The sequence below is a fragment of the Plasmopara halstedii genome (genome assembly GCF_900000015.1).
Source record: "Plasmopara halstedii genome assembly, contig: Scaffold_2061, whole genome shotgun sequence".
Lineage (NCBI taxonomy): Eukaryota > Oomycota > Peronosporomycetes > Peronosporales > Peronosporaceae > Plasmopara > Plasmopara halstedii.
In genome coordinates, this window is record NW_020188969.1 from 555,920 (window position 1) to 574,148 (window position 18,229).

General features: G+C 47.4%; 2 protein-coding genes across 2 annotated transcripts; one reads left to right on the forward strand and one right to left on the reverse strand.

Moving 5' to 3' along the window:
• Positions 1–13,994: 13,994 nt before the first annotated feature.
• Positions 13,995–14,841, forward strand: PHALS_02631 (ubiquitin-conjugating enzyme; the record flags this gene model as incomplete). The annotated part of the gene is made up of 2 exons (XM_024717048.1): positions 13,995–13,997; positions 14,140–14,841. The coding sequence occupies 2 exons, from the start codon at positions 13,995–13,997 to the stop codon at positions 14,839–14,841; spliced, it is 705 nt and encodes a 234-aa protein (XP_024582585.1).
• Positions 14,842–15,363: 522 nt separating this feature from the next.
• On the reverse strand, positions 15,364–17,931 carry PHALS_02632 (uncharacterized protein; the record flags this gene model as incomplete). The annotated part of the gene is made up of 6 exons (XM_024717049.1): positions 15,364–15,792; positions 15,848–16,369; positions 16,431–16,587; positions 16,652–17,460; positions 17,520–17,704; positions 17,778–17,931. 6 exons carry the CDS (start codon positions 17,929–17,931, stop codon positions 15,364–15,366), a joined length of 2,256 nt encoding a protein of 751 aa, XP_024582586.1.
• Between the last annotated feature and the right edge of the window lie 298 nt (positions 17,932–18,229).

The window sequence follows — 18,229 nt, forward strand, 5'->3', positions numbered from 1 at the left end:
TGTGTGCGCAAGTGACGGAATTTGATAAAGCTAATGCCAGTATTTTAGTCAGTCGGAAAAATACCCAACCACATAAAATAACCGAAATGAGAGTCCGGTTCGATGTCTTGATCATAGGTAACAGACAATGCTCCCCGCTCTCCCAAATAATTCTCGACCATAGCACCCCACGACTCCATTCAATTTGGCACCAAGCAAATATTTGTCAAGTGGACCAGAAAGTGGGAGGCAACGTACCCTCAAATTCCGTAAAATGGGTCTTCATGATGGGGCTGTCATTTGGAAGTGATGGCGAAAGCGCGATGAGATTTTGACCGCAAAATCACATCAGATGCGCCTTGCTGATGGTGGGGGCAAGTCTATCTCATTTGATCTGAAGACAATACTCGACATCGAGATCGTTTCGCTCCGACTTCGCAAGGAGAAGGTCACCCGGGCCTGGTGGTGTCGACACAGATCAGGCCATCTACGGGTCGCTGCACGTGACTGAGGAGAGCTCAAAGCCCTTTATGGCATCAGCGCATTAATTCGCCAACTTGATGGATTGGTCTCTCGCTCAGCCGCAGGGACAATATCACTATACTCACGGACGAGAAGTTCCTTGTAACGGGTTACACGTACCCTGGTATAAAATGGTAGATCACACAAGAAGACGTAACCGTACAAAGGTGTGGATTACATTAGTCGGTGTAATCACACAACGGTGTGGCTACACCGTAACAAGAAGCCACTAGGTCGCGGGACTACCAGTAGAAATGCATATTACTAAGTTTTTACTAATTTATGAAAAAATCTAAGGTTTTACAGATAGGCAGTTCTGCCGCAAATAAAACAAATAAGTTTCAATGTTGAGTACATTTAAGGTTATGGGTTATTTTGGAGGTAGCGAATTGCAATTCGCTACACCCGTAATGGTTCTAGTATAGAATGTATGGTCGGTGACCTTATTAAGCTTCCTCTAAGCAAAGAGCTACGGTAACCCTGCTGCACTTTGTAGCACTAGTGGTCAATCTACGCCTTTGCCGTTACGACTGATTCTCTGTGAGAATGGAGCAATTCTCCTTTTTGCCCCAGGGCATGCAGGATGGGCTAAATAAGCTTATATTTCTGCTTGGCCCTGAGGGCGTGGAACACCTTGCTTCGCAACAACCCAAGGCAACAAGCGCGCGCGTACAAGTGTTTTTGAGCTATGTAAGTGCTCTGCTAGTGAACCTATAGCAGAAGATGTAGACGTCGACTGCGTCCATGACTTAACGGATGACACCCCCCTGACCCAATCGCTCATGGTGAGCGTCAAGCAAGACCTTCGAGGGCGAAAATGGAGAGAATCTCCTGCTCTAGGTGAGAGAAGTCGAGATGGCCATGATGTCTGCCATACCCCAGACCAAACAACAGCGCGCGGCGCTAGCTATCGCCAAGCTCAGTGGTCGAGCGCGGGAATGGGCACTGACGTGCGGCACTTCGGTCCAAGCTGGACGGAGCCGAAGCCCGCCGACACGGCAAGAAGGAATTGCTGGACCATGTCCCAGAGTTGCAAACTTTCACTGCTGGGATGGCAGCCGATCCTCCCCCCGAGGCGGTCTAAGTGACTGTCTTTATGGAGGGCCTCCGCACTGGCGTCGCCAGAACGGAAGTCTTTCGTGTGCATCCATCATCTATTGAACAAGCGATGAAGGTGGCATTGAATGCCGAATTCAACTTTGAGTCGGTGAGACCTGGCTGAAATGCTCACACTGAGAGCTCGTCGAGCGGGCCCGAGCCAATGTATCCCAGCTATGCTGAGAAAGAGTGTGGAGAGCTCCTAGCTGCGTTTAAACACCCTACGGTGTTTTGTCTTTGGAAACATCCGTGACCTTCGAACTGGTTGTCCCCTGCGCAAGGCGCGTCAACGTTCATCGATCCGACGTCCCGCTTCTCACAAGTAAATTAGCACACCCAGTAGGCGCGTGGTGCCTTTCCGGGAGAGAATTGCGCTCTGTTGAGCCTCAAAGATGTAGAGGACAGCAGCGCATATTCCCGAAGAGCTCCGTGCTCTTGGACACGGAACGTGTATGCCAGCCGGGCTTGCTGGTCGTGGAAGCGACCGCGAAGGGCTTTGAGAAGCCATGGAAAATTCTTATCGATTCCGGGACGTCGGGCAATTATGCTCGACACTCCATGACCGAGGAACGTCAGCTGTATGCTGAGGCGCTGAAAGCACGGTTGAGTGACACCGTCACTGTTCGCTTAGCGACGGGGACATGTGTCACTGTGCCGAGGGTCCCTGTGGGCCTCGCTGTCAAGTCTCTTAACTTTGATAACGGAAAGTTTTCGACTTGGATTCAAGGAATGACCTTATACTTGGTGGCATTATTGGAAAACCATGAGACAATGATCGATTGGAGGTTGAAGACCTTGAGCGCTACGCGCAGGGTCTCCTGGTCGAGCTTTGGCGAGTAATGAACCCACCCTGTAGGAAAGCGAAGCGCTATTGTCGCGGGCACTAGACCGGGACGGTAAATATGCTGGATATCGGAGTATCCGAGTTGTCATTGTCAAGAATACCGAGCATGCCTCGCGGGCCAAACGTGGGGTGGCACGTAACCCACTGAGCACTGCTCAAGCGATACATGCCAAGATTAGCATGGTTGGATGAACTCCGAGGCATCGAGGGCGAAGCACTATTGGTGCACGTGGAGCGACACGTGACCCACTGACCCAAGAATGGCATGGTCGTACGAGATCCGAGGCGTCAAGGGCAAGGCTCTAGTGATGCGCATGTGATGGTCGTAACTCACTGAGCACTGCTCACGTTTTGAAGCAGTTATTGCATGCCAAGAGTGGCATGGTCGGACGAGATTCGAGGCACCGTAAGCAAGGTCCTTTTTAGTTGCGCGTGAATTGGCAAGTTATCCGCTGGATGAAGACTGCGGAAATAGCAGCTCTTTGTCGGATGTTGATAATAACATCAGGGATTCGGTGCAGCAAGAAGTGGGGCTAATATTGGGCGACGCTGAGTGCTTGCTCCCACTGATCTCGACAAGACGTAAAAATGCTTTAAGGAGGAGACGGCGACGATGTATAATATCTGCAAGACACAGGGCGTCGAACCTGACCCAGGATGTTTCTACCGTAGAAGATAACGCACAGCTATACGCCATTGTCAAAGGCTATGACGGGGAGGAAGACGGCGACATCACCTCGAGGCTATTCCCGCGGTGAACGCTCTTTCTGAGCTGGACAAGATGTTCTTCGAAGAGTTCAGCGGTGCCTAGAACCCAGGCGACTTAGCCAAGGTGGTCATTATAAGACCGAACAGGAAATTAACTCGCTGTCGGTTCTGGATAAAGCTGTCCTGAAGGACACTAAGAGGGTGGTGAACCCACGAAGTGGATCGTTGATCCTGAAGATTCCTTTGAATCCGCGTTATCCTTTAGTAAAGGAATTCCAAGAAGTCATCTCCAAAGACCCGCCGTCGCTCCTACCTCTGGACCGTAGTGTGCGTCATGAGATTGACCTGGTCCTGGAAACCAAATACTGCATTACCCACCAATGGCCCCTGCCCAAAGAGCAGTGTGATGTCATTGACGCTTTTTTCTGTGCGAAGTACGTGGCAGGAATGGTACGTAAGAGAATGTCTCGCCATTCGACACCCACGTTTTGTGTACGGAAAGCGAGCCGCAAGGAGCATATCGCTCATGCTTATAATAAGCTAAACGCTGCTACCATTCCGGCACAAACGCCAATTCCTAGAAAGGGTGTTCGTCAGAGCAACATGATTGGCTGTACAAAGTACAGCGCACTCGACCTGGTCGATGGGTATGACCAATTGCTCATGAAAGCTAGTGATATTTCGCTGTCAGCGGTAAGTACTCCGAGTTGCATGCTCTGGGAGTGGCTGGTAATACCCCAAGGACTGTCGAATGCACCAGCAACATTTAATCGTCTTGTGACGCAGTTATCTAGGCCCCATCGGGCGTATGCACAGACATACTGTGACGACATTTTTGTTCACAGTCGTGCGGAGCTTGGGAGGACGGATGAGGAGAACCACATCGTCCATACAAGAGCTGTGCTCGAGTGCATGCACACGAACAAACTGTACGCCCATGCAGACAAGTGCACCTTTGGCGCGGAAGAGATCCATTTTTTAGAGTACTTCATTGGGAAGCGTGGACTTCGAGCGGATCCCACCAAAGTTAAGGCCATTGTAGACTGGCCTGTTCCAACGATCCACAAGGACTTACGCAAGTAGCTTCGCCAATTACTTGCACAACTTCAGCACAAATTATGCGGAAATGGTACGGCCATTGTCGAATCTCCTTAAGAAGGATACTCAATGATGTTGGGACACCGAGCATCGGGAAGCTTTTGACATGGTCAAAGACAGCCTCCTTCATGCACCAATACTGGCGTTGCCAGACCCCAATCGTCCTCTTAGTGTTGTCTGTGAAGCTTCGGACTTTGCATCGGCAGTGAGCTGCTGCAAGCGGACCCCCGAGGAGAGGGTACGGGTGATCGCATTCAAATCTGCCAGCCCAAGGCTGAACGGAGGAACTACCCAATCCACGACAAGGAATTACTTGCGGTGAAGTATGCACTTGTCAAGTTCAGGGTGCAGCTGCTGGGCTTAAACCCGTTTGCGATCTACACGGATCATGCGTCACTACGCACAGCGACTCGTCGCCTGACCTCTCGCAGAGGATGGCCAGGTGGCTATCAATCTTTACAGAACATAACTTCGAGGTGAAGTATAAGCCAGGAAAGCATAGTGCTTGGCAGATGCGTTGTCACGCAGACAAGATTATGAACTTGCTCATGCCGCGCCGGTGACGTCGTCCGTGGCGAATTTGATCCGCGCTACATACGCGGTTGATGATATGTGCGTAGCGCAGCTACGGACTCTTGGGGGCAAGGAGTTTAGAAACTCGGAAAAGAAATTGTCAGCGCGATTGCGCATACGGTCACACCGATATTCGTTGAATACCGGGCTGCTGTAATATAGCGCCGATTCGACGGATACACCACGAATTGTGGTTCCTCATGATAGAATTTGAGATATTGTATCCTCTATGAGGCCCACGACACCCCCACTTAGTGGTCCGCTCGGTCGCGAGAGGATGTACAGCTCTGTGAGTTGTCACTATTGTTGGTCTAAGTTGTACAAATGGACGTGCAAATGTGTAAGACGTGTCAAAGGGTAAAACTCTCTCCGAATTCAGCGGCACCGCTAGATAGTTTACCGGTAACCTCCGGGCGTTGGCAGTCCATGACTATGGACTTTATTTTTGGCCTGGCGAAGGACTAGGCGGGCAACACGGGTGTCGTGGTCTTTGTCGACCATTTGAGCATCATGGCTCATCTTGCAGCGATGACAGACATCATTGACGGTGTGAATACAGCGACGCTGTTTGTGGGTCGTGTCTTTCGACAGCATAAACACCCGGTGTCAATTGGCTCTGACAGAGGCTCACTTTTCACTGGGGGGGGTTGTCGACAATTTTCAAGGTTCTGGGTACCATTACAGCGGACCGATGGTCAAACTGAGCGTGTGAATCGCGTCGTTGAAGACGTCCTTTGCAGCGCCTGCGCTGAGACGCCGAAGCGCAGGAGCGCCATGCTGCCATTGTGGAGTTTGCTTTGAAATATGCAGTGAATGCGTCTACCGGCTATACGACGCTGAACAGACGAGTGCTAGCTGATGTCAGCCCCTTCACTGTAAAAAAGTCGATGACTTTCTGTCTACCAGACGGAGTGTCTTACGACAAGTTCGCGATGCGGTGGCTGAAAGCCAAGACATGCAGAAAGAATATGCAGATGGAAGAAGCAGGAGAAATATTGGGATCATTGAGGTCAAAACCTGGTTTTATTCAGTGCTAAAATCTTCCTACACATGCAGCATCTGCTGTCTTTCCGACAAAGCTCCGTTCTCAGTTTATTGGACCTCTCAAGGTCGTGGCCAAGCAAGCCTTTGCGTATACGCTAATCCTCCCGAATGAATGCGCATCCACCCGGTGTTAGATTTGGGCTTGCCTAAGTTTAACCGTGATCCGGCTCGTGTGAAAGCGAAGGCGTTGGCGCCTGGGCGACGCCCAAAGGCGCTCGGCCACACCCAGAAGCTGAACCAGCAACTGCTTTTGTTCACGGAGTGCAAAGATTTTTTGTCTCCAACGGCGCTAGGCGCTCCACCGTCGCACGAAGTGACGCCTATGTCTGCTCGACGGATACAAGCCGCTCCGACAGAGCGCGGTAGTTCTTGACGTGCGGCTGTCGGTGCACAAAACGCTCTAAGCTTTCTAGGTCTTCCGCACAGCGGTAGGAGTCCTCGGCAAGCTGCTCGGTAGAGTGCCAATGACGACGGACCTTGTCTGTAAGTGCACGAAGCGTATCGCGAGTCACCGGAGGGCGATCGACCAGGTCGATCCGTCCGCGCCGACTCTTCTTGATAAAAACGGTGGAGTCCACTATCACGTGGAACGTCTTGTGGGTCGAAGTCGCTGACAGGGTCAACCCAATAGCCTGCGAAGTGGCGGGGATACCCAAACTACGAGAACTCGTGGGAGTTTGATGTACCACTTCGGTAAGACTGTCCAAACGACGTGAAGGATCTTGACGCTCCGCGTCGTCGTGATATCTCAGCTGCTGGCAACGTGACGAACATTTGAATGTGGCCCCGCGCTTCAGGGTAGTAGCCCGGGCAGTCGAAGGACCATGAGCTGAGCTCAAGCTATGGCCCTGAGCTGCAGTGGTCGTAGACTCACCCGTGTGAGAAATCACATAGCTCGCGAGAGTGTGATGGGTCATTCCAAATGACGCAAGGGCGACAATACATAGGAAGCGGCGTTGCGCTTTGAGTTTGGCAGACTTAAATCGAAGATAGCGTTCTACGCGCACGTCCACTTCCTTGTGGGCTCTACTGTAAGTTATACAGCGGAGAAAGTTTATGGTGCCGCTGCACCCACGCTAAAATCATCTACAGCGGTTTTGCCAGGGGGGCGCACCACAGGAATAGTCCGCTTTGTGGGTCCAGGAGCGCCCCCTTATTAAGCGCAAAATTGAGCGCGGTACCTATACATTAGGATTTCTTAAGGTTACCAAGAAGCGAGCTCCGAGATCTTTTCGTTGGTCAAGCTCAGAATGTGTAGTTGCCGGGGGAACGACTATGTAAACTCTTAACGATCGTATGATCGCGTCTTTCTTCAGTAGTGTTCACCGAGCGGGATTCGCCGAGCAAAAGCTGTATCCCACACGAGTGTCTAGGACCGACCGTGAATGCGGACGCATGAGAGCCGCCATGTGGTCAGCCTCCAACTGCTGCTCCTGTGCTTCGTCGAGGCTATTGGTAATGGTACCAATTCTCTCGGAAGTCTAGAGTTTGGGAAACGGTCGCGGTGTCCGAATGGTTCGAGCAGGGGTCACGTCGAGCCGTTGCGCACCTCGCCCTCCACTTCTAATCATCCTGGAAAAAGCGCCCGGTTGCCGAGGGCTTTGGAGAGAAGCTGTGGACGTACTGTCGTGAAGCTGTGGACGTACTGTCAGGAGTTGCACCGCGCACAGGAAACGAAGAAGGGCTCTGCCCGCGATTGTCTTCAAAATCAGCGAGAGTGTTTCTCGTGTCCTAGACACAGGACGTATTGAGCAGAGCATACGTGAAGATAGTCCTTGGTAAGTAATGGTGTCTCAGACACGCGAGCCTCGTACGAGGCGACTGTTAAATGTGATTTGTGGGTATTCACAATTTTGATGGGGGGCGAGTGTAACGGGGTTACACGTACCCTGGCATGAAGTGGTAGGTCACACAAGATGGTATGACTGTACAAAGGTGTGGATTACACAAGTCGGTGTATCACACAACGGTGTGGCAACACCGTATCCAGAAGCCACTACGTGGCTGGACTGCCAAAGGTTTTGAATATACGCGGCTCTGCCACAAATAAAACAAATAAATACAGTTTCAAATTTAATCAGAAGAGTACATTTGCTTTAAATTAAGGTTTTGGAAACTCGTGGAGGTAGCGGATCGTGATCCGCTAAACTCGTACAGGTTCTAGTATAGAACATCCGATTAGCGATCTTATTATGCCTTCTCGAAGCAAAAGGCTACGGCAGCCCCGCTGCATTCATTGCGCGAGCAATTTCCTACATGCAGTACTAGACCGGTGACAGACCAGCAGAACTGCGAGGAAGCGATGCGATAGTGGTGTACTTTGAGGATGCGATAGCCATGACCGTCAATCACACCGGTGTAAGGGATGTCGTAGTTAAGTCGACGACATTTTGCTGATGTGCATTACAGTCATCCAGCGAGTGGAAGTAAGAATATCCCCATTCACATCTGAATAGGCAAGCCGGCCGGATTGTAGAGGGTCTACATCACAAACCAGCAGCAAGCATGGGTTGATGGCGCGTTGTAGAAGCGGTAGAGCGATCGCCGTTTTTTCTAATCGACATTAGTGAGAAATGCTATCTCGTTTGGAGCTCGATGAGAGACCACATCTTCAAAGAGGTCGAGAAAAAATTTCGGCGTAAGATTGAAATGTGCATTGTACCTGGCGGACTCGAAACCTACCTACAGAGTGGTGATATCTATATAGAGTTCATGGACATTTTGAGTTGTGATATCAGCTCGTGGAATGTGAGCGGTTTGGCCTCCTATATATAGTTTGATATATCTCGTGCTCCTGAGGTAGAAGCTGCTGGTGGCTGAGCCCATCGTACGTTGCGCGAGACGTACCAAGCCGCCCGTTCTGACTCTTTCGCTGCTGCAGGCTTTACCAACAACGCCCACAACTGATATATAGCCTACCATGTTGTCTCCGGCGTAAAAATTCTCGCGGGTTGGCAGATTAATAAAGCTGAAACTGAACTGATTTGTCCAGCATATGAATTCGACGACTGCCTTGAGAAGCTAGCATCATTAATGATGAATAAAAACTTGATCCTCAAAGAAAAGTTAAGTGTAGTTTGAGCTTCTGAAAAGCAGTTGTTTAAAGCAATGAGTCAATATACATATTTTACAAATAAAAAAACGGCTCGAACAAGACCTGTTTGGGCTGACGAGATTGCAGTAGTGTGGCGTCGTCGAGTGCTTTGAAATACGTTGCATCATGGGTATCACCCGATGTAGGTTTTTACTAGAATTGAGGAGTTTAGCTCCTCTGAATGAATGTCACAGAATTTCATGTTCATTTGTACCGGATGTTCTCGTTTTGATGACTAGGTTTATTTGGCCATGCCCGACGTGCAGCCGACAGAGAACTTATGTTCCACATAGCCTTTTTAACCGAACAGTGATGAAACACAACCTGCCTCGCGTGACAGACAACATTTTCCTGTGTTGATTTTCAAACGACAATTTTCGAACGGCAATGCCAAGCCATCCTTCAGAACATGACACGCGATTTCGTTGATGAAGAACGCTGCGAAATGCGAAACGTAATGCGAGTTGCAGGATTCAGTGAGTCATCAAGATTTTGAACGCATATTGCACTTCCGGGTTGATGCAGATCGGCGAGCGACTAATCTGACGCGCTTCAGGACGTCGATCGGTTAAGATGAAGCCATTCTCGTACTCTGGAACGAGTCAAGATTGACTCCTACTAGAACGATGGTGCCTTGATGCTGACTTCGTGGTCGACTCAAGACATTGACCACGAAGACTTTGTTTATACCGTCGCGGCTTACAGAAAACTAACGGAGTGAACTTCTGAGAGGCTAGCCTGCAAAATGATACCTTAATGGAGCAAGGTTGTTGTTGGTTATCTTGCGCACGACTCATTATGCCTCTTTAAGCCACGATTAAAAATCCACTGAGGAGATGGGTGGAAACGCTGCAATTCGAGTAAGAAGAAAGTTCCGCTCAAGTAACGACATGCAGGTTGGATCTTTTTAAAATTGACTCTAGCAAGAAAATGGACATTCAATATATTTAATTTACCAAATACATTAAGAATATTTTATTGATAGCATGAGACGGTCAGCCTACGTCTCCCATGGCTCTTATCCCTTCTTCTCGGCCACTCTTATCCCAAACTGATGAACCATAATACTTATCATAGCATCTTACTTCTGTACGGCTCAAAATCCGAGGGACAATGTTGTAGTCTCTCCTTTCATAAGTGTGGGCAAACTAATTTTAGACATCACACAATAGTGAACGCTTTACGGGCACCCACTTCGTCGGGAAATCTTTCCATTTCATCTTCTCATGTATGTTCTAACAAGCACAAATCTTATTCAGCGTTTTTCCTGACGTGCCCACATGGCTCATCCAGCTACTGCAAAAAACTACTGTATCCACGGCCGACGAATAACAAGCCACACTTGGTGAGGCAGTACAACAAGACCGGTATTGATGGCCTTTTGATATTTCTTACTCTTTGCAAGACATACTATGCAGCGGGGCTGCCATAGCTTTTTCGCTTGAGTAAATTTGGTTAGGGTCGGCGAACTTCGTGCTATAATTAGAACCAGTCCGAGTTTAGCGGATCATAATCCACTTACTCCAAGAGTAATTACAACCTTGACCCAAGATCTATTAATCCTTCCGTTTCAAATGTAAACTGTATTTCTTGGTTTAATTTGTGGCAAAGCCGCCTATATCTAAATCTATAGGTTGTTCAATCGATATTGTAAAACGTAATTAAATGAATAACTACTGGCTGTCCCAGCCACGTACAGACTCCTTGATTAAGTGTAGCCACACCATTGTGTGGTCACATCACCTTGTGTGACCACATCATCTTGTGTGACCCACACCCTTCATACCAAGGGCACGTGAAACCCCGTTACATACTACGGAATAGCTCCGGGCTCATGGCATTCTCAGCGCTCCCTTCCAATTTTGAATGTGTTGCGCTTCCTTTGCATATGCATGTGCGCCATCCGTCAAAAAGAGAAAAAAGAGCGCGTTCAACTTACTTATCTTACCACTAATCAAGCAGCAGCAGGCAAATAAATTCATACCTTCCATAAAATGATCCGGGCGCCGGCAAAGATGCTGAAAGGTATTGTAATCAACTTGCATACTGAGGGAAGAACCATGTCATCTCACACACCTCCTGGTCTAGAATTTGATTGTGCTCGGCGGTTCTAATTTTGAACTGTTTCTAAATGACTAATCTTGTGATTTTGAATCTCGAAGGGTCGTAAGATTCTCTTGGTGAGATGGATAGATTACTCATCGAGCGAAAATACGTAGGAGCTTTGCAGTCGACTTCTTTGCGTCTGTTGCGATATTGCTCCCTCATTTAACGCAGATTCAAAAACAGACTCCGCATAGGGAACCTTCTCTTCACTGTCATCTCGACATCTTCTCTATCACGGCAATAAACACTTTAGATTGTACTGTCGAACATATCGCACACTACGTATCCGTGTAGACTCAACTCGATCCGCAAGCTTTTTTACACCAGGCCGACGTTTAAATAACAGCCGTTAAGCTAACCTGCAGTATAAAAAAGAGTACTCAATGATCTTCTTCTTCCTTCCGAACGCAGTTAAAAGCCACATTCGGGAAGCAGAATGGAAATATGGGTAGTACCGCTGAAAGTATTACATAACCACTTTTCAGCAACACATTGCTTCCTTGGGTAGTTACGATGCGCCAGAGTCAAACAAGACTCTAAACGTACGACCGTTACCCTTCATACGCGATGTGACCGCGAGTAGGCCACTTTGTCTCGTGTCGCTAACAAAGGACAGCGAGACAGCAGAAACTACATGTGTAGAAAGGTTTCTAGCAATTAATAAAACCATGTCTGCGACATCAATGTTTTCAACATTTCTTCTTCCTCTTCCGTCTGCATATTCCTTCTGCATATCTTGGCTTTCAGACATCGCATCGCGAACGTGTCGTAAGACACTCAATCTGGTAGACAGGAAGTCTCCAACTTCTTTACGGACAGTAAGGGGGCTGACATCAGCCAACCGTTTGGCTCGTCCCCCCACCAAGCCCTGAGCCATGGAGTGGCGGCGTCAGCGGGACAAGAGGATTAACAAGCCCGTTCACGTAGAACCGCGTGTAGCCGGTAGATGAATGCACTGCATTGTTCAGTGCGAAATCTACGTGTTGTAACATAGAACTCCAGCGCTTTAGCGTCTCAGCGCAGACGCTACGAAGAGCGTCTACAATAACGCGATTCACGTGCTCAGCCTGACCATCGATCTGTGGATGGTCCGCTGCTGACATATTTAATTTGGTGCCCAGCACCTTGAAGATTAACCCAGCTGTCAGCGCGATTTGCAAACGTAACGTGCCCGGGGAGAGGAACGCAACGTCCAATGACCTCTCATATCAAAGATCCATGGCTTCACGCACTTGTTCCATGAATAAGGTAGCGGGCCTCTGACATTAACGGCATCTCTGCTGATGAGCGACGGTAGGCGAACTCGCGCCAGCGAGTCGTTTTGGGCTCCGCGGTTTTTCAGTACTCAGTCAAGCCTTATGAAGCTTTCCACGGGTCTCTGACGCTCTTGTGATAAGTGATCAGTTAATTCTCCCTCCTGATCCTCACGTGTAAGATAATTCTGAAAAAACAAGTCTCGCCGATTGAGCCCCGGCGGTTACAACCTTATAAATGTCATAGACCCTCATGAACAAGCAGATGTTTGTCCTGAAACAAGTTGGACGGCGAGCAAGTGGTCGGACCACCGTGAAGTTCCTTACGCATCTATGTCTCAGTCATGCTGTGCCACTTTAAAGTTCTCTGCGAAGTTCATCGATGCACTTCGTCACACGAAAACAGTGACACACAGCAGCGAGAAGACCATTCACATAATTCACATAATCAGGATTCCATCATCGTATCAGCTGTTGTACTCGCCGACTGAAACGTGACCACACCACCAATCGAAATCGACAACGCCTGCGTTTTCACTAAATCAAGGTGCTACGGCTGAGTGGTTCGGATGTCATCGTGAGCCCTCTTATTGCGTTAGTCAAGGCTCTGCAGGCAAATAAACTACTCATATTGTGTGGTCCTGTCTCTCTGTACATGCTTCGTACACCCAAGTCAAACGATAGTGTACTCGGCTGGGTCTTTGGTCAATCACGACAGTGCCACCTCCAAGTTTTGTTTCACGGCCATATTTAATTTGTGTTTGCAGCGCGAACCGCTGCACGTTAAGGAGATCGTCCCTATCAGATAGTATCACAACCAAACAATGAAACGCGCTGACAGGTCGGGTCCCAGCGCTCCCGATTGCGTGGCAGCAACTTGTGCTGGGCCGATAAACTGGTGGAGCTGTGGTGCGGATCGCACCACCTGCAGGAAACAGAGACGCTGTAGTCTGTGCCCGTCTCAACAGGTGAAACTCGTCGTAGAAACGTATACATTTCAGAAATATAGTCAAGAAAATCGTCGTCATTGAGCAAGCGAAGATCAGTAGCAACAACCCTAGCACATGCAAGTCAGTCTGCAGTTAACTAGCTGATCGCTCCATTGATGACAAAGCAAAGATTCTCATGTATACTGACTTTCCTACTTTATCTGAGGGGTAGTATCCCTTCGAAAGTTTTAAGCTGTGAAACGATGGAGTGGCAAGTCCTAGTGGATAAGCTGATAAAGCGATGAACAAAAAGTGATCAACACATCGTTAAATGTTAGACTTTCTTCAAAGCATTCTCTTTAAGGAACGCTTGAGCCATTAGACTCATTATACTCATGAGCCATAACTAGAGTTCTCATGAGGTGGTATCCACCACGGCGATGATAGCAATGGAAACATTCTGGTGTGCTTTCTCTAGTGAACGGTTTTCAGCGCGTATCTTGCGATGCGTGCTATACCACCTGCGCAGTTCATTTGATAGAAAAGTCAATTACGTATTGACTTTGCAAGCTTTAAACTTAAAATAGTTTAACATTTTGGCAAAAGCTGTCCGAAATGACAAAATTTGGTATTCTGTGTGTACCACATTTTTTCATATTATTAATGAGGCCCGTTATCAAAAATTATTTCGCGAAAGGCGCCACGGCGGTACCTCCAAGCCATAGCAATCCTAACCAGCACTGGCAATGGTAAAGTCTTTGTACGTGTCTATTCTTTGCTCAAGCCTTCTCTACTATTGTAGACTTGCTTCAGGCCTGAGAGTTTTTAATGTTCACAAACTTGAATGAAATTTGTGGCCCTAACTGCCCGACATATTTCTCATATTTGTAGCTAACAAGGGAAAATTTATCACATGAAGTAGCGCAACGAGTAGCTCGTGAGCTCCGTAAACTTGTCATGCAGCCATTAGATGGCATTCGGTACCTTCCACATGACAAAGAGCAGCTAAGCGAAATTTACGCGGAAATTCGTGGACCGGAGGATACGCCATACCAAGGAGGTTTCTTTAAACTTCGGCTCACACTTGCCGAGAATTTTCCCCAACAGCCGCCACGCGGCGTATTTTTAACAAAAATATTCCATCCCAATGTTTCCCAGCCAGCGGGCGACATTTGCGTCAACACACTGAAAAAGGACTGGAAGGCATCCCTTGGTCTGGCCCATGTGCTGCAAGTGATTCGGTGTTTACTGATCGTACCATTTCCGGAATCGTCACTTAATGAGGAGGCGGGAAAGTTATTTTTGGACAGTTATGATGAGTATGCACGTCGTGCCAAGCTATGGACAAGCATTCACGCTCCAAAACGATCCGCTTTGGATAAGGAGATGAATGAGACGAGTAAAGAAGAGAGTTTTGACAACGATCAAAACAGTAACAACAATGAACTCAAACGATCTGCAGACCAAAGCGTTAATTTAACCAGCAAAAAGGAAATTACGCTGTCGACGCCTATGAAGAAAATGAAGATACAGAGTAATGTGGAAAATTCGCTACGAAAGATGGTCAAGAAGAAAGCAGTCAAGCGTTTGTAACTCAATTAATCTTTTGACGTAACCAAGTTTGTTGTAATACTTTGTCATTTTCGTTTCTAGTAAGTCAGAATAGTAGATGGAAAAGTATGGTGTTTAGGCCTCCGCAAGGTACATTCGCTGCTAGTTGATCAACGATTCTCAAAAACAAATGATAAACCAATCAGTTAACCATTTCTCTACTATTAAGCGCATCAATGTGCGACTCACTGACAAGATCCATTGACAATGCACTACACAGTGATTGATCGCTTACAAACCCGACAAACGAGTCTTTTCCTATGCCAACAAGCAGGACACAATTTCAGTAGTAGGACACAACGTTTCGTATGCTAACATGTTCTTCGCGTAATCAAAATGTTTTTTCTTCAAATTGCGAAGTCCCCAATTAATAGTGAATAATACATCTCACACAAGCATCACTCATGACTTATTACTTTGAGTGCACTGACAACAGTGGCGATATGCTCTATGCTCAGTAAAATATCTCAATACGTAACATCTCGCCTCATGTAACCATTCACATTACCGAACTTCTCTTTCATGATCCTGCTTGGATCCAAATGACTTCATCACTTGTCTGCAAGCATTAGCAGTTGCGTCTAGCTTTTCCCGTGCCGCATTGTCAAGTAGTTGTACGACAACAGCATAGATGTTATCCACATCAACTGACGCACGAAGAGTTTTAACGCTGAGCAGCACTTCAAGCAATTCGAGTGTAGCAACGACGAGATCTTCATCCTCTTCGTATAGCGGCCATCGAACCAGCGGTTCATGCAGCGTCTCAGAGATTGTACGTGGATGTGCTATGCAATACGATGCCACATGCTCAAGCAACTTTTGATCTGTTCGGACCAATCCATTGAGAATCATCAAAGAATGCACATTCTCCGACGATACAACTGGATTAAACAAAAAACTGATAAAGTCGCTAATCCACGGGTGGTTCTCAACCTATGAGTATTATAACATCAGAGACTTCTCAGTAGATATAAAAGCATGAACATACCATAAATTCATCACTTTGAACGCATCCGATCAAAACAGTCGCGACAGCTTCAGTACGAAGACGCAGAAACTTTCCCCACTGTGACCCATCCAGCATCGATGGTATTAATGGCAATACAAGTTTGTTTGCCATCAGATGAATATCTTGGCGACACGCTGCTGCAATGCGTGTAAGACCTGACACAATTCGATTGACTGTAGACTGAGAGTATCGATCTAGTTGGTTAATTGCCTCACAAAGTGTTTCGACAGCAAGCTGACAGCCCGACGTGTACTCGATTCGTGCTTCCGGGATGGAAGACGCGCGTAAAATTACCAATACATCGCCATATACTCGTGGATCAGCAAGCGTGCCAGCGACATTGTGTAAGAAATCGATTTGACACAAAAGCAAATTGGCTGCGTCGGGGTGGTGAAGCCAGGCGAGAAAAGCTTCGACGAGGGTATGACGAATCGTAGAACATGCTGCTTTTGCACTGCGTCGTTCGACAGAATTCGTTTTCGGAAACGATTTAAGAGCAGACTGTAATACAGACACAATGTCAAACGATACATCAATCCTGTTTACTCTTCCATTTGCGTACCTCAAGTCGAGACATAATCGTACTCATGACCTGAAAAGTATCTTCAAGCGTGATAGGAGAAAGTTTATGCTGAAACAAACAAATATCTCGGATCGTCTCAAGCAAAGAGTTGACAAAGTCAAAATCACCGAGTACTGTAAACTCTGCATCATTCAACCTACAGCAGCAATTTTTGCGAGTTTAGCGTAGCCAATCTCGACACCAAAGTAGTTGTGACGTACGCATTGGTTACTTCATGTAAGGGGGTAGTGTCACTATTTACGACAAGATCAACGGTAGAGTCACATGCAACGACTCGATAAACCACAGCCAGTGCCTGAGCTGCAACAATCCGTCGTGTATCCACTGCCAACCACCCACAAAACACTTTGCAGCATTCTTTCTCTAGGTTGAACGCTCTACTTGCCATCAGCTTTTCCTCGTCATCGTCCACACGAGCAATTTTACTTGTAGACGTGAACATGGCATTGTCAATAGCTGATTTCACTTCTTCCGCTTCCATTTCCTCAACAAACGTCGGTAAGGACAATAATGCAAATGCATTGGGCACTGTGAACGGGTACCTGGCTTCCAAAAGCACCGCAGCTGTTGCAGCCAATTCTACTTTGACTACATCAGCTACTACCAGTTCAACTTCACTAGTATCCACCTTTGTCAAAAGCTGCAGCAGTAATGTCAATATATCGTCACATATGATGTCACGAGCTGCTACGTGTGTTTGCAAAGCAACTGCTACAAATTCGCACAAGGGACGCAATAGTGTATTCATTCGATGTGCCAATTGTTCTGTCCCAATACTTTCGCCTTTATAAAGTGTTTCGAGCCACCGCAACTGCTTTAATACGTCGGTTATTGATACTTGATTGCTAAATGATTCGAGCACTCGTGTAGTTCCCATTAATGCCACTGCTTTTAGTTCGTAAAAACATTTGTGCGTCCAGACTGGATACTGCAATACCTTGTCGAATGCTTTGCGATATTGTTGCAATAATGGTAACATTGCTTGCTTCTCAGTCACATAGCGAATAGTCTACATCAACTCGTCATCATGTCAATATACATTTGAATATAAAAATGATTGATACATACAAGTGATGCTGCAGAGAGCAAGGTACCCAATTCCACTTCATGGTCGTGGGAAAGAGGCTCATTATCGGGTGGAAACGGTAGATACTCATCAATAGCGTCGTTCAGCTCCTCGATCACTTGCTGGACGAAAATGAGAGTAGCATCAACTCCAATACTTGTGGAATGCACGCACTCTTGTATGTAGGCTAAGGAGAACGATGCAAATGCATAGTATAATTAGAAGAGCATTAAATGTGTTCCTATTTAACGTAAGCCTACTGGTAACGCCTCCTGATTGAGGATCTAGTAGAGCGCGTGCTAGATCGCGCTGCATGCGGTGCGACGTGGTCATATCGGAGCTGATACCGCGAGATGCCACGCGTACCGGTATGCAAGAAACACCCACGTCGTATACATATTTAAGCTGTGACATGAACCAGACGCTTTCATGTCGCGGAACTGTTCGACGGAAATTCGTGAACAATGTCATAGATTCTGGAGCAGCTTCAAGTGCCGCGTAGGCATCTGGTTACAGTTTGATTATGCGGATGAATGTGGTCACATCTGATGATAACCTTCCGTCGAACCCGATCGAAATGAGCATGTCGGCCGATTGTAAATACTTTTAATGTAGTACCTTACAGACAGTACTAATGTAGATGTCCCTCGTAGTATATATATAGCGCATGTATTAAATTCATACCTGCACTGACGACATCGCTGAATCGTGC